General features: G+C 34.6%; 1 protein-coding gene across 3 annotated transcripts in view; it reads right to left on the bottom strand.

Moving 5' to 3' along the window:
* The window catches only part of CFAP54 (cilia and flagella associated protein 54), a 386240-nt gene that overhangs the window by 230764 nt on the left and 139614 nt on the right, over positions 1–15862 (bottom strand). For all 3 annotated transcript variants that reach the window (XM_054527528.1, XM_063712226.1, XM_063712225.1), the window contains 4 exons: positions 15225–15314; positions 14097–14223; positions 10828–10939; positions 10387–10487 (listed from right to left, as the gene is read on the bottom strand). In XM_054527528.1, coding sequence (XP_054383503.1) covers positions 10387–10487; positions 10828–10939; positions 14097–14223; positions 15225–15314 — 430 coding nt within the window. The remainder of the gene's footprint in view (positions 1–10386; positions 10488–10827; positions 10940–14096; positions 14224–15224; positions 15315–15862) is intronic.

Raw genomic sequence — 15862 nt, 5'->3', positions numbered from 1 at the left:
ATTTAAGTCTTTAATCCATCTTGAATTAATTTTTGTATAAGGTGTAAGGAAGGGATCCAGTTTCAGCTTTCTACATATGCCTAGCCAGTTTTCCCAGCACCATTTATTAAATAGGGAATCCTTTCCCCATTTTTTGTTTTTGTCAGGTTTGTCAAAGATCAGATAGCTGTAGATATGTGGTATTATTTCTGGGGGATCTGTTCTGTTCCATTAGTCTATATCTCTGTTTTGGTACCAGAACCATGCTGTTTTGGTTACTGTAGCCTTGTAGTATAGTTTGAAGTCAGGTAGTGTGATGCCTCCAGCTTTGTTCTTTTGGCTTAGGATTGACTTGGCGATGCAGGCTCTTTTTTGGTTCCATATGAACTTTAAAGTAGATTTTTCCAATTCTGTGAAGAAAGTCATTGGTAGCTTGATGGGGATGGCACTGAATCTATAAATTACCTTGGGCAGTATGGCCATTTTCACAATATTGATTCTTCCTCCATGAGCATGGAATGTTCTTCCATTGGTTTGTATCCTCTTTTATTTCATTGAGCAGTGCTTTGTAGTTCTCCTTGAAGAGGTCCTTCACATCCCTGGTAAGTTGGATTCCTAGGTATTTTATTCTCTTTGAAGCAATTGTCAATGGGAGTTCACTCATGATTTGGCTCTCTGTTTGTTATTGATGTATAAGAATACTTGTGATTTTTGCACATTGATTTTGTATCCTGAGACTTTGCTGAAGTTGCTTATCAGCTTAAGGAGATTTTGGGCTGAGACAATGGGGTTTTCTAGATATACAATCATGTCATCTGCAAACAGGGACAATTTGACTTCCTCTTTTCCTAACTGAATACCCTTGATTTCCTTCTCCTGCCTAACTGCCCTGGCCAGAACTTCTAACACTATGTTGAATAGGAGTGGTGAGAGAGGGCATCCTTGTCTTGTGCCAGTTTTCAAAGGGAATGCTTCCAGTTTTTGCCCATTCAGTATGATATTGGCTGTGGGTTTTTCATAGATAGCTCTTATTATTTTGAGATACGTCCCATCAACACCTAATTTATTGAGAGTTTTTAGCAAGAATGTTGTTGAATATTGTCGAAGGCCTTTTCTGCATCTATTGAGATAATCATGCGGTTTTTGTCATTGGTTCTGTTTATATGCTGGATTACATTTATTGATTTGAGTATGTTGAACCAGCCTTGCATCCCACGGATGAAGCCCACTTGATCATGGTGGATAAGTTTTTTGATGTGCTGCTGGATTCCGTTTGCCAGTATTTTATTGAGGATTTTTGCATCGATGTTCATCAGGGATATTGGTCTGAAATTCTCTTTTTTTGTTGTGTCTCTGCCAGGCTTTGGTATCAGGATGATGTTGGCCTCATAAAATCAGTTAGGGAGGAATCCTTCTTTTTCTATTGATTGGAATAGTTTCAGAAGGAATGGTACCAGCTCCTCCTTGTACCTCTGGTAGAATTTGGCTGTGAATCCATCTGGTCCTGGACTTTTTTTGGTTGGTAAGCTATTAATTATTGCCTCAATTTCAGAGCCTGCTATTGGTCTATTCAGAGATTCAACTTCTTCCTGGTTTAGTCTTGGGAGAGTGTATGTGTTGAGGAATTTATCCATTTCTTCTAGAATTTCTAGTTTATTTGCATAGAGGTGTTTATAGTATTCTCCGATGGGTAGTTTGTATTTCTGTGGGATCGGTAGTGATATCCCCTTTATCATTTTTTATCGCATCCATTTGATTCTTCTCTCTTTTCTTCTTTATTAGTCTTGCTATTGGTCTATCAATTTTGTTGATCTTTTCAAAAAACCAGCTCCTGGATTCATTGATACCAGAATCTCTGGGACACATTCAAAGCAGTGTGTAGAGGGAAATTTATAGCACTAAATGCCCACAAGAGAAAGCAAGAAAGATCTAAAATTGACACCCTAACATCACAATTAAAACAACTAGAGAGCAAGAGCAAACACATTCAAAAGCTAGCAGACGGCAAGAAATAACCAAGATCACAGCAGAACTGAAGGAAATAGGGACACAAATACCATTCTTAATGCTAAAATGTTGAAAACGTGAAAGCATTCCCTATGAAATGGGAATCAGACAAATATGCCCACTAACATCATTTTTGTTTTAACACTGTATTGATAGGCCTAGCCAGAACAATAAGGAAGAAAAAGGAAAAGGGGAAAAGGATTGGAAAGTCAATATACAAAAATAACTCTATTTCTACATACCATCAATAAACAAAGAGTTCTAAAAGAACCATTTCCGGTAGCTTCAAAAACGTACCTAGAAATTAATCAAAGCAATGATATATAAGATCTATTCACAAGAAACAGAAATTACAAAGATAATTTAAAAACATATAGAACTAAATGAGAATGAAAACAATTTTAGTAAAAATTGTAGGATGCAGGCCAGGTGCAGTGGCTCATGCCTGTAATCCCAGCACTTTGAGAGGCTGAGGCAGGAGGATCACTTGGGCCCAGGAGTTCAAGACCAGCCTGGGCAACATAGCGAGGCCGCCTCTACAATTAAAAAAAAAAAAATTAGCCAGGCGTGGTGGTACGTGCCTGCAGTCCTAGCTACTCAGGAGACTGAAGTAGGAGGATCGCTTAAGCCCAGGATTTTGAGGCTGCAGTGAGCTATGATGGTACCACTGCACTCCAGCCTGGATGACCAAAAAAAAAAAAAAAAATATATATATATATATATAATATATATATATATAATATATATATATATACACACACACACACACACACACATGCATATATATACATATATATATATGATGCAGCTAAAATATTTAGAAGAAAACTTAAATGTTTATGTTTTCTGGATTCAAAGCAATCCCAACCATACTTCCAGCAAGTTCTTTGTTTTTAAATTACCATTGTACAGTGTGTGCCACTTCATGACAGGGATACATTCTGAGAAATGTTTTGTTAAGCTATTTTATTGTTGTTTGAACATCATAGGGTGTTCTTACACAAACCTAAATGGTATAGCCTACTACACACCTAGGCTACAAACCTCTACAGCAGATTAGGGTAATAAATACTGTAGGCAATTATGACAAGATGGTATTTGTACACCGAAACATAGAAAAGGTATGGTGAAAATATGATTTTATAATTGTATAGAACCACCATTGTACATGCAGTCCATCATTGATCAAAATGTTATGCAACACGTGAATGTAATTTCAATCTTTCCTCATTAATTATTTTTCAGTTTCCCCTTCAGATTTTTAAATGTATAGAATCTTTTTGGTTAACTTTTCAAAAATTGATTTCTACCTTAATTGCATTGTAATAAAATATGGTTTATATTATTCCAATTACTTGAAATTTCTTGAGACTTGCTTTAGAGCCAATAGTATAAATACTCTATGCATGATTAAAAACAACAGTCATTCTCCAGTTGTTAGCTAACTGTAGCACTTTTTTCTCAAAAATTTATAATCAGCTTGTCAATTTCCACCAAAAGAAAATCCCAAGATTATATGAGGTAAGCATTCTACTTTGAAAGTTAGAAAAGGAACAACGGAATTCGCCAAAAGAAAGAAGGTAGGTACCCAAGAGAAACGAAAATATGTCTAAACCAAAGCTTTACATGAATGTTCACAGCAGTATTATTTATAATAGCCAAAAAGTGGATCAACTGATCCAAAAGTCTATCAACTTATGAATGGATAGACAAAATGTGATATATCCATACCATGAAATATTATGCAGCAATAAACAAATGTAATACTGAGACATGCCACGTGGATGATCCTGGAAAACATGATGCTAAGTGAAAGAAGTCAGTGGCAAAGGACCACATATTATATGATTACACATACACGAAACAGCCGGAATAGGCAAATCTGTAGAAACAGGAAGCGGATTCATGGTTGCCTCAAGCTGAGGGAAAGGAGTTGGATGTGAGGGAGTGACAGTTAAGGGGTGCAGGGTTTCTTTCTGGGTAAATGAAAATGTACTAAAATTGAGTGAGGTGATGATTAAACTCTGTAACAAAAGCCACTGAAGTATGTCACTGGGGTAAATTGTTGGCATGTGACTTATTATCTCAATAAAGCTGTTTTTTGTTTGTTTGTTTGTTTTTCGTCGGACTCCTCAGTAGCTGGGATTACAGGCATGTGCCACCACGCCCAGCTAATTTTTGTATTTTTAGTAGAGACGGGGTTTCACCATGTTGGTCAGGCTGGTCTCGGACTCCTGACCTTGTTATCTGCCTACCTCAGCTTCCCAAAGTTCTGGGATTACAGGCATGAGCCACCACGCCTGCCAATAAAGCTGTTTTTTAAAAGGAAGATAGAAAGTAATAAACATAAAAGCAAACGTAATGAAAAAGAAAATCAAGACAATAGAAAGGATCAACAAAGACAAAATTTGGTTCTTTGCAAAGACTAAAAAATAGACAAACCTCTGGCAAAACAAATGACAAAAATACGAGAGAAGACAAAGATTAATGAATTTAGGAATGAAACACAGGATGTAACTATAGATATAGCAGAGAGTCAAAAGTTAATATGAGAGTATAACTTTTTATGAATAAATATGAAAACAGATAAAATGGACAATTTTTTAGAAAAATATAATTCATCAAAAGGAACTCAAAAAAGATTACAGACTCAAAGAGACATAGTAATCTCAAAGAAATTGGATCTGTTAGTAAAAAATGTGCAGGGATGGTATGGTATAATAAAAATACATATTTGGTACCTGTCTCCTGGTTTCTGGCACAGAGAGGTCTTCAAACCCTTGGAATTTCCATAGTGAAAGAAATGTGTTACTCACAGAAAGTCCCTGTGGAACCTATGTAAGTCTATGCTAAGGAAGCGACTCAAGGTAGAGCCTCTAGATAGCCTCAGGATATAGGTTATCTTAATCATCACTAAACACATGATTAGAGGGTGAGACCTTTCAGCCCCACCCCTCCCACCTTCTGGAGGGGAGGGTGGCTGCAAGCCAGGTTATGAAAACTCTTGAACTCGGAGGTTCAGGGTGCTTCCAGGTAGGTACAACCACAAGCTAAGAGGGTGATGCCCCCAACTCCACAGGGACAGAAGCTCCTGTGCTCAGGAGCCGTCTGGACTTTGCCCTTGGTATGTACCTTCTGATGCGGCTGTTCATTTGTATCTTTTATATTAAGCTAGTAAACATGTAAGGTGTTTTTCTGAGTTTTGTGAGCTATTGTAGCAAGTTTTCAAACCTGAGGAGGCAATCTCTGAATTTATAGTCAGCTAGGCAGAAGTGTGGGTATCCGGGTATCACATTTGTGAGTGGCCTCTGAAGTGGAGGCAGTGTTGTGGGACCAAGCCCTTTAACTTGTGGGATGTGCTGCTAACTCTACGTCGACAGTGTCAGCATTTAATTGTCTTTTTGTACTATAGTTATACAGGATGTTATCCTAAGGAGAAATTCCATGAAGTGCATATGGGGCTGCCCCACTGGTGCTGGAGAATTGATTGGTGCTGGAAAACACCACGTGGTTTGTGTCAGAAGTGGTATGAGCAAAAAGATACTACACATCATTTAACATTTATGTAATAATGTAGTTTATCGCACGATCATATTAAAGAAGAAAAAAATCAACGAAAAAGAAATATTCGACAAAATTAAACTTAATTTATAACAAAACTCTTAGAAAATAAAAAATGGAAAACAATTTCCCAAATGTGATAAAGGGCTTCATCCCAAATCCCAAAGCAAATATGGTACTTAGAAGGGACATAATAAATATATTTTTAAAATTCATATTATAGACAAGTTTATTCTAAAATGTATATGAAATGGTACAAGAAATAGATCTTTAAAATTCGTGTTACAGACAAGCTTATTCTAAAATGTATATGAAATGGTACAGATCCTAGAGTAGCTAAAACCATTTTGTAAAAAAAATAAAGTGCAAAGTATCACTCTAATTGATTTTAAGGTTTACTCTATAACAACAATAATCAAGAAAGAGAATGTGGTATTGGCAGAGGGAGGCACATAGATCAATGGAACAGAATACAGAACTCAGAAATAGATCTGCACAAATACGTCCAGCTGATTTTTTACAAAGGTACAAAAGTGATTCAATGGAGGAAGGATAGTCTTTTCAAGAAATGACATTGGAGCAATTAGATATCCGCAAGTAAAAACATGAAGTTCAATCTAAACCTCACATCTTATGAAAAAATTAACTCAAAATGAATCACAACTTAAATGGAAAACATGAAACTATAAAACTTAGCAGGGGAAAAAAAGGACCTACGATTAGGCAAAAAGTTTTTAGATTTGCCACCAAAAGCACAACCCATTAAAGGAAAAATTGATAAGCTGGACCTCATCAAGATTTAAAAATTGTGCTCTGCAAAAGAATCTGTGAAGAGGATGAGAAGACAAGCCACATACTGGGAAAAAGTATTTGCCAATAACATATGCAACAAAGGCCTTGTATCTAGAATATATAAAGAATTCTCAAAATTCAACAGAAAAATAAAAACAATCCAATGAGAAAATGAGCAAAAGACATAAACAGACATTTCACTAAAGAGGATATACAGATGGCAAGTAAGCATATAAAAAGATGTTTGGCCGGGCACAGTGGCTCACACTTGTAATCCCAGCACTTTGGGAGGCTGAAGCGAGTGGATCATGAGGTCAGGAGTTCAAGGCCAGCCTGACCAACATGATGAAACCCCGTCTCTACTAAAAATACAAAAATTAGTCAAGCATGGTGGTGCATGCCTATAATCCCATCTACTCAAGAGGCTGAGACAGGAGAATCACTTGAACCGGGGAGGCGGAGGTTACAGTGAGCCAAGATCGCGCCACTGCACTCCAGCCTGGGTGACGGAGTGAGACTCCATCTCAAAAAAAAAAAAAAAAAGGTGTTCACTATCATTAGCCATTAGGGAAATGCAAATTAAGGCCATGAGATATCACTACACACCTATTTTAATAGCTAAAATTTAAAAACCAGTAATAATACTCAATGCTGGAAAGCATGAATAGAAACTAGATCACTCATATACTGTTGATGGGAATGTAAAAATGTGCAGCCAGTCTGCAAAAGAGTGGAGGATGCCTTACAAAATTAAACATGCTTAACATTCGACAAAGCAATTGCACTCTTGGGTATTTATCACACAGAAATGAAGATTTGTGTTTATATAAAAACTGCACATGAATGCTCATCACAGCATTATTCCTAATAGTCAAATGCTGTTGGGTTGGAAACAATCTAAATGCTCTTCAATAGGTAAATGGTAGTAAACTATGGAACATTTATGCCATGGGATACTACTGAGCAATAATAAGTGAACTCGTGGATACACACAACTTGGGTGACTCTCAAGGGAATTATGCTAAGTGAAACAAAAAGCCAGCCTCAAAAGGTTACATACTATGGTGGTCATACAAATTCTACAGATTGCATAGAATACACACACAGACACACAAACACACACACATGTGCATGCAAACTTGCTGTAATCCAAATAAGGTCAGAGGATTATATCAATGTCAATTTCCTGGTTGTGATATTGTACTATAGTTGTACAGCTATCATTAGAAACTGGATGAAGGGTATATGGGATCTCTCTGTATTATTTCTTATAACGGCACATGAATCTATAATTATCTGGAAATAAAAAAGTTTTAAATATGCATGTTACAACAAGGATGTCCACAAACACAAACTCTTTTCCTGATTAAACTCGAAGTCCTAGCCTGTAGGCTAAACACGAAAAGGAAAGAAGAGGCTGGAGCATTAGAAAAGAATAAGCAAAACATTATCTCTTCAGATTATGACTGTCCACACACACACAAAAAACTGTATCTACAAATAAATTATCAAGTCGTTTAGAAGATCAGTATGCAAAAAAATCAACTATACACCTATACAAAGAATAGAAAAATTCAAAAATGTAATTTTAAAATATCATTTACACTAATATCAAAAAACAGTTCCTTGATGTATCTAACAAAAGATACATAACACGGTTATGGAGAAAATCATAGAAATTTATTGAAAGGCATTAAAGACCTAAGAAAGTGATCTGTCTACTAACAGAAAAACACAACAGTGTAAAAAAAATAATAATTTTTAAAAACCTTCCTATACCAATACATACATTCAATTCTATCTTTATCAAAATCATAGTAGAGTTTTTTGTATTAATCAAAAAACCATTCCATTTTGTGGAAGAATACCCAAGACTTGCGTGAAGGAAAAGAATATTCTGGAGAAACTTGTTCCTCAGACAGCAAAACTCAATTTAAAGCTAGAGTAATTACAATGGTTTGATATTGACTCAGGAATAAGTTAACAGACTAATCAAACAGAGAAAAGATCCCAAAGCTACATATATGAAAACTTGCTCAGTGATAAAGTTAACAGTGACAATAGAATAGAGTACTCAATAAATTGTGCCGGCCAACTGAATACCTGTAACAAAACTAAAAAAAGAGAGTGAAGGGGACTCTTCTCACCATACGCAAAAACAAATTAATGAAATTCCTAAATGTGAAAATCAAAAATTTAAATTCACAAAGAGAATATCTTTACTATCACAGATTAGGAAAGAATTTCCAAAACAATAAAAGGAAAGATTGATATGTTTGACTCCATTTAGAATTAAAATTTTTGAATTATTGAAAAACTTTAAAATGTGAACTGATCAGCCACAAACTGGGAGAAGCATTAGCATCCAGACTTATAAAACTAAATAAGAAAACAAAAGTTTTTAAATGTGCAAATGATACAAACAAGCAGTCCTGAGACTAGAAAAACCCTTGGGCCAAATAAAAATATGAAAAAATGCCTAACCTTAGGAATAAAAGAAATGAGAATTGAAACAACGAGATAAAATTTCATACTACATAGTTCCACAAAAATGTGATAATAATATCAAGTGTTGGTGAAGACCTTGAATAACGGAAATTTTTCACAACATTGGTAAAAATTTAAGAGCAACTTAGCAATATCTAGTAACGCTAAAATGTTCATATCTTGAAAACCACAACCCTGTGTATTTACCCTACAGAAACTCTCACACATACATAAGGAGAGATACACAAGAATGTCCTTTGAACATTGTTTACAACAGTGAAAATTCAGAAAGAATTTAAATGTTTATTTATGGGAGACTGAATAAATCATTTAAAAAATTTATTATACAATGTATAATATATATTATATGATATATATTATATTATATGAATTATATATTATATAATATATATGAATTATATATTATATAATATATATGAATTATATATTATATATTATATGAATTATATATTATATAATATATTATATATAATATAATATATAATATATATCATATTAAATTATGTGTGTTCTTTATATTTATGTGTATGTATTATGCACACAGAAATATGTATACAATAAACACAATGCATTATACTATTATATAATTTATTTATTATATATTTATTTAGTATATAATGAAATACCATTCAGCAGTGAAATTAATAAAGTAGACTCATGTATAACTGACATTTCAAAAAATCACAAACATAATATTGAGAGAAAAAAAGCAAATTTCCAAAGCAAATTGGAAAAAACTACAGCATGCATTATTTGGGGCTATATACCTATGTGGTTGACATATGAATTCACTCATCAGCATAATAAACACAAAATTTTGGCATAGTATTATTTCCAGGATAAAGGAAAACAGAAATGCATACCAAGACAGGTACACGGGGATTTCAACTGTGTTTGAAAGGTTTTACATGTTAAGTTGCATAGTTGTTATATTATTTTTTATACCCATCTAAAATATGTCATAATTTAAATAAAGAAAATGAAGGAATAATCAAAGAGATAGTAGGCAAATGCAAAAAAAAAAAGCAGAATTGGTTCTATTAATATCTATGTGGTGTAAATTAAAATCAAAATCACTAAACAGGTATAGAAAAACATTAGATAATGAAGGTAAGGTATATAAAGAATGTATAGGAATAAAAAATTCTTATACATGTGTACTTATAATGTGTACTTATAAAAACAGAAACTAAACATTTTGCCATAATATATTTTATAATCAAGAACTTTAGATTCACTGGTAATTTACCAATCTGTTCTCCTAACCACCCTATCTAAACTATTGCCGCCACCACCTTCATGCCAAGCCAAATATTCTATATTATTTCATTTACTTTATAACATTTATCACTATTTTTAACTGTCTTGTTTATTTAGGTGTTTACTTGTTTACTATGCCTTTTTCATTAGTATGTAAGTTCCTTGAAGGCAGTGATTTCACCTGTCTGGTCTACCAGTGTATCCCTAGTACCCAAAATAATGCCCAACACATAGTTACCCCCAAGTAAACTTTTATTGAATTAATTAATTAGTGAATACCTTTCATGTGCCACCATTTCAGAAATAGCTGGATTTTTAAAAATGAAATCTCTTAGAGTTTCCTTTTTTTTACTTCTTATTCTTTGTTGCATTTCTGCACTCTTAATAGAGGAGATAAAATGTTACAAGTTAAATTTAAACTTTGAACACAGTAGTATAATTTATTCATATTCTAGTGCTTATCTCTTGACATTGAAATACAGTAGTTTATACCCTCAATTAAAATTATTATCAAAGGCAACAGAAGTACCCCTGTAGACAAAAAAATCTGATTATAACAATATCTACATGTTAATCTAAAAGTTGTATAATTATAAAACTATGCTTGTTAGTATATCCTTCTGTTTCATATTATAATGAGTTTAAATGTAGCCAATCATCTCTAGATACATGAATCTCTTAATTTCATTACCTAAAATTCAAAACTCATAGGAAACTTACTCTTCCAATTTCCATTAGTGCAGCTTTGAACTTTAAAGATTTGTTTGCTTTTTTATTCAAAGCACTGTCCTTACGTTTCACTTTTATTAGTCCAAGTAGAGACTCATTCCTCCTAATAAAAAAGATAAAGTCAGTCAAAAAGACCTGCAAAAATTTGCAGAACTACCCCAAAGTAGTATGTCTTTAAAGTTTTCACTGAAAGTATACAAGAATATCTAAAACTGCTTGTGTCCTATGCATAAATTTGACTGTGATATCTCTTTTCAGCATGAAATAGCTGGTCCCTCAGAAGAGCAAAGTGTAAATCATATCATAAAATGTGAGTGTCAATGAAGATGTTGAATAATAGAAACTTTTCACAACATTGATAAAAGTTTAAGAGCAACTTAGCAATATCCAGTAATGTTAAAATGTTCATATCTTGGAAACTACAGCCCTGTATATTTACAGAAACTCTCACACATGCATAAGGACACATGTATAAGAATGTCCTTTGCAGCACTGTTTATAATAATAAAAAATCAGGAAGAATTTAAATGCCTATTTGCAGGAGACTGAATAAATAAGTTTTAAAATGTATTATACAATGTATAGGCTGGGCGCGGTGGCTCACGCCTGTAATCCCAGCACTTTGGGAGGCTGAGGCGGGTGGATCACGAGGTCAGGAGATTGAGACCATCCTGGCTAACAGGGTGAAACCCTGTCTCTAGTAAAAATGCAAAAAAAAAAAAAAAAAATTAGTTGGGCATGGTGGCAGGCGCCTACTGTAGTCCCAGCTACTCAGGAGGCTGAGGCAGGAGAATGGCGTGAACTCAGGAGGTGGAGCTTGTAGTGAGCCGAGATCACGCCACTGCACTCCAGCCTGGGCGACAGAGCGAGACTCTGTCTCAAAAAAAAAAATAATAAAATGTATTATACAATGTATAATAGAGAATATGTTGTATGTTATAATCGTATAATAAAAGCTCCCATAGGGCTTTCTATAGGGAAAAAGAGGAGTTGAAGGCATGATGTAGATGGAACAGAACGGGATTGAAAATAAAGTAACGATGGACACTTCTTCCCTTATAACTCAAAGAATACTGTAAAAGTAACCCTAGACAAGCTTCCTTGCTTCCAACAGATTTCAATCTCTTTGGTTCCATCTTTTGCAAGCTCCCAGCCACTGCTGCCCTCTGAAAACCAACAGGAACTGAGCTGACCTTTTACCAATACTATAATCTCTCACTGTCCCTTTATTGACACTTGCCTATTTTTCCTGAAATTTCTTTTTTTTTTTGAATTTATATTTCTTCATAAGTACTAGCCAGGTACAGCAAAACTGCTTAACATGATAAATGGGATCTTAAAACTTGAATAAAATGTAGAGTCTTATTTATGCAAGGCTAATGAAATGATGGGGTAAGCCTGGATAGCTAGTTCCAGGGGTTGGAACTTGACCCAAATCCATCTTGGTCCCTTTGCTCCAGTTTTGATGAAGATAATCCTAATCCCATGGTTGTCTGGAACCCCAGTTCAGCTGTAACAATCCTAAGAATCACCCAGTTAGTTGACATTCGTTTGGGCAAATGTTTTGCTGCCTAAATTAGAAGCCTTTGATCAATGACCATAAGGGACTTGGGGAGCCATCCTCCACAACTTGAAGCCTAAGACTGCCTTCCATTTCCAACCAGCTACATCTCTTCTCTACAGCCTCTCCTCTCTCTCTCCCTCACTACCAGGGTGCTTGACCTGGTGGTTATGTTCTTCCAGAAAGAGATGGGAAGGAGAGGAGGTCACATTTAGACTACAGTCTTTTCCACCATCTCAGCATTCTTCTCCATGCACAGCAGAACCTTCATCCATTGAATAAATTAAACTCCTCCACTCCTTGATCTGTTCACTGCTCTGTGGAGCTCTGACTGACTGCTTTTCATTTTGATAAATAGTATTTTAAAATTTTTATGCAAGTCAACGTTACTGAGGACTTGTTCATTGTTTTAACTACACAGCCATGTGTCACTTAGAGGTAGGGATACATTCTGAGAAATACTTTGTTAGGGAATTTTGTCATTGTGTGAACATCATAGAGTGTACTTATGCAAACCTAGATGGTACCACCTGCTACACATCTACATGATATAGTACAGCCTATTGCTCCTAGACTACAAACCCGTACAGCATGTTACTATACTGAAAGCTGTAGGTGATGTTGTAACATTAATAGTCAGTATTTATGTATCTAAACATATCCAAACATGGAAAAAGTACAGTATAAATACAGTATTATAATCTTATACTCCTCTTCCAGAATATCTCTTATTCTTAAGTTAGACTTCCACAGCCAGCCCTCCACATTTGCCTGCACACTGAAAGTATCTTCTGTTTTTCTTTGGAATCAAGAACATTATTTAACCCTCCTAAATATCTAATTTTAGCTGTTTTTAAAAAAATTTAATAGAACTCTAATTCTGAACAATTCTGTTATTATCATGGCCTGTTTCATTTAATATAAGCAATTTCTTCTTTTATCTTTTGAAAATATGAAGCACATATATACTCTAAGCTTCTGTTCTAATAAATGAAGTACCTATTTTAGGAAGAATATCTTTCTGTATGTTTTTAAGGGAATGCTTCTCTTTTGTTGCCATTTCAAAAACAGGTTTCATGTTACTGATGTTTACTTTTATTAAAATGGGATGGACAGATCAACGCCCAGTGAAGAAAATCCCACTCTCAGTTGATAAAAGAAAACTTGGATTCATTTGGCATCTCTCATAATTGGTGTGAAGCACTATCATTTTATTTAGGAGCAAAGAGAATCATTCAGGCTTAGAGAATAGGAGGGGCAGCTTTAAGGTTTACTGCTTTTATTTGAGGAACTCCCTCTTCACATATACAAATGGAAACCCCAAGAAATGGCTCTATTTGTTACCATAGAAGAATTACAAACACGTGGTAAATGACCAAAACTGGAGCCAAAACCTTGTGTGAGAAAGAACTGATGGCCTAGAGATATTATTATCCATCCTGACTCAATAGCAAAAGACTTAATCTGTTTCCAGCTAAAGACCTAAACATGCTCTATTCTCATTTGTGAGTACATTGTATATATATTTTTACTTTTAGTTATTTATTTACACAGACATGAATTTTCACTATCTCTTAGGCAGTGGTTTTAACTGTATATACTCCACTCTCTTTTTCTTCTACCTTATATTTCTTAAAACTGACAATGATATTCATTTTTTAAAGTTATTAACATGTATAACACTGATAACTGCAAGTACCTTTTCAAGAAGTCATGGACAGGAGTTGTTACTTCTACCATAAGGTGAAATTTTTCCTCATTCATGCATTTTAGCATAACTTGTGTAAAGAATTCCAGAAATCTTGGTTTTTGCTTAAATTTCATAACTGTAATAACAAGGAAGTTCATATATAGTTACCAATATACTCAATTATTAGTACTGAAGGGTTGCCAGTGCTAGCAGTCATTTTGTTCCAACAGGCAAGTTTATTAATCTGCTTTTTAGATTTCTCCATTTTAAAAAGTATATAGGAATAAATGTGGTGTGAACTATTGTTTTTCTAATATCAACGAATCCTTTACAGTCTATATTAAATTTATTTTCTAAATATCTCAGCATTGAGAAAGATTTCATTAAGGTCACTTCTAATGTATGACTAACTGGGGAAAAAAATTATTGATAATTATCATAACTAGTGATCCTAATTTTTATTATATTTCACTCTGTATTAATCAATTATGTTGCCATTTCTCATTAGCTAAACTTGAAATTCACTAATACATTTTTCTTTTTTTTGTTGTTGCTTTTTGAGACAGAGCCTCACTCTGTCGCCCAGGCTGGAGTGTAGTGGCACGATCTCAGCTCACTGCAACCTCTGCCTCCCAGGTTCAAGTGATTCTCCTGCCTCAGTCTCCTGAGAAGCTGGGATTACAGGCACCCACCACCCAACACCTGGATAATTTTTGTATTTTTAGTAGAGACAGGGCTTCACCATGTTGCCCAGGCTGGTCTCAAACTCCTGACCTCAGGTGATCTGCCTGCCTTGGCCTCCCAAAGTGCTGAGATTAGAGGCATGAGCTTCTGTGCCCAGCCACTAATACGTTTTTCAATGCCCTAGTTTTTGTAAGATTCATAATAATACCATTCACTACCAAAATAAGCCACCATGAAGATTCTGTCTTTCCAGACTTTAAATCAGGTACCTCTTTAGGTCTCTTTCATTACTTGGCAATCAGGATTCTGCATTATTCTGAGTGGGTAAGAATTCAAAATATTCTGCCTAAAACAGGTGAAATCTTCAAGCAGACAACAGAAACAAAATCCACAGAATTAATTCTCTTCAGTGATAAATCGAGTGAACAGCATATACGCATCCAGTTCACCTACCTTCTTTCACGGCACCTTTGACCGACCAATTCAAAACTACAGGATAAAGAAATATAGGGTCCTCTCCTCCTGAGAGTTCAGATGTAACATCTAAGGTTAAAAAATTCAAAAGTATGTTCGGTTTAGTAACCCAAAATACAAATTTTTTGAGTAATTCACAATAACAATTCTTTAAAAGAGATGACAAAACAGGAAAACATTAAAGTATTTATTCTAAATTATGTGCCTTAAAATAGCAATTATAGCATTACATTTTGGAAATAAAAATAATCTGATGAAATTATTTGCTTCACTTTTCCCCCTAAAAGCTAAGGGGTCCACCACCAAATAGGTAAAGAGTTTCCAAGGCATGATTCTCTCTTTTTCAACAGCTGTCATATATCAGCAAACCCAAGACTCAGAAATCTACCAATTACATTTACCCCATTTTAGCAAAATTATCTTTAAAAGGCAGTAAAGTATAACACAGTCACTGGAGCCAGACTGGCTGGGTTCAAATTCTAACTATGACATTTTTTAGTTATGAAACCTTGGAAAGTTATTTAGCTTCTCTGTGCCTCAGTTTCCTTATCTTTATAATGGAGATAATAATAGTACCTTCTTATGGCTCTTATATATACAGGTTGCATGAGTTTTAA

Source organism: Pongo abelii, chromosome 10, assembly GCF_028885655.2.
Source record: "Pongo abelii isolate AG06213 chromosome 10, NHGRI_mPonAbe1-v2.0_pri, whole genome shotgun sequence".
Lineage (NCBI taxonomy): Eukaryota > Metazoa > Chordata > Mammalia > Primates > Hominidae > Pongo > Pongo abelii.
The sequence above is the reverse complement of the archived record's forward strand: the minus strand, read 5'-3'. Positions and strand labels throughout refer to the sequence as shown.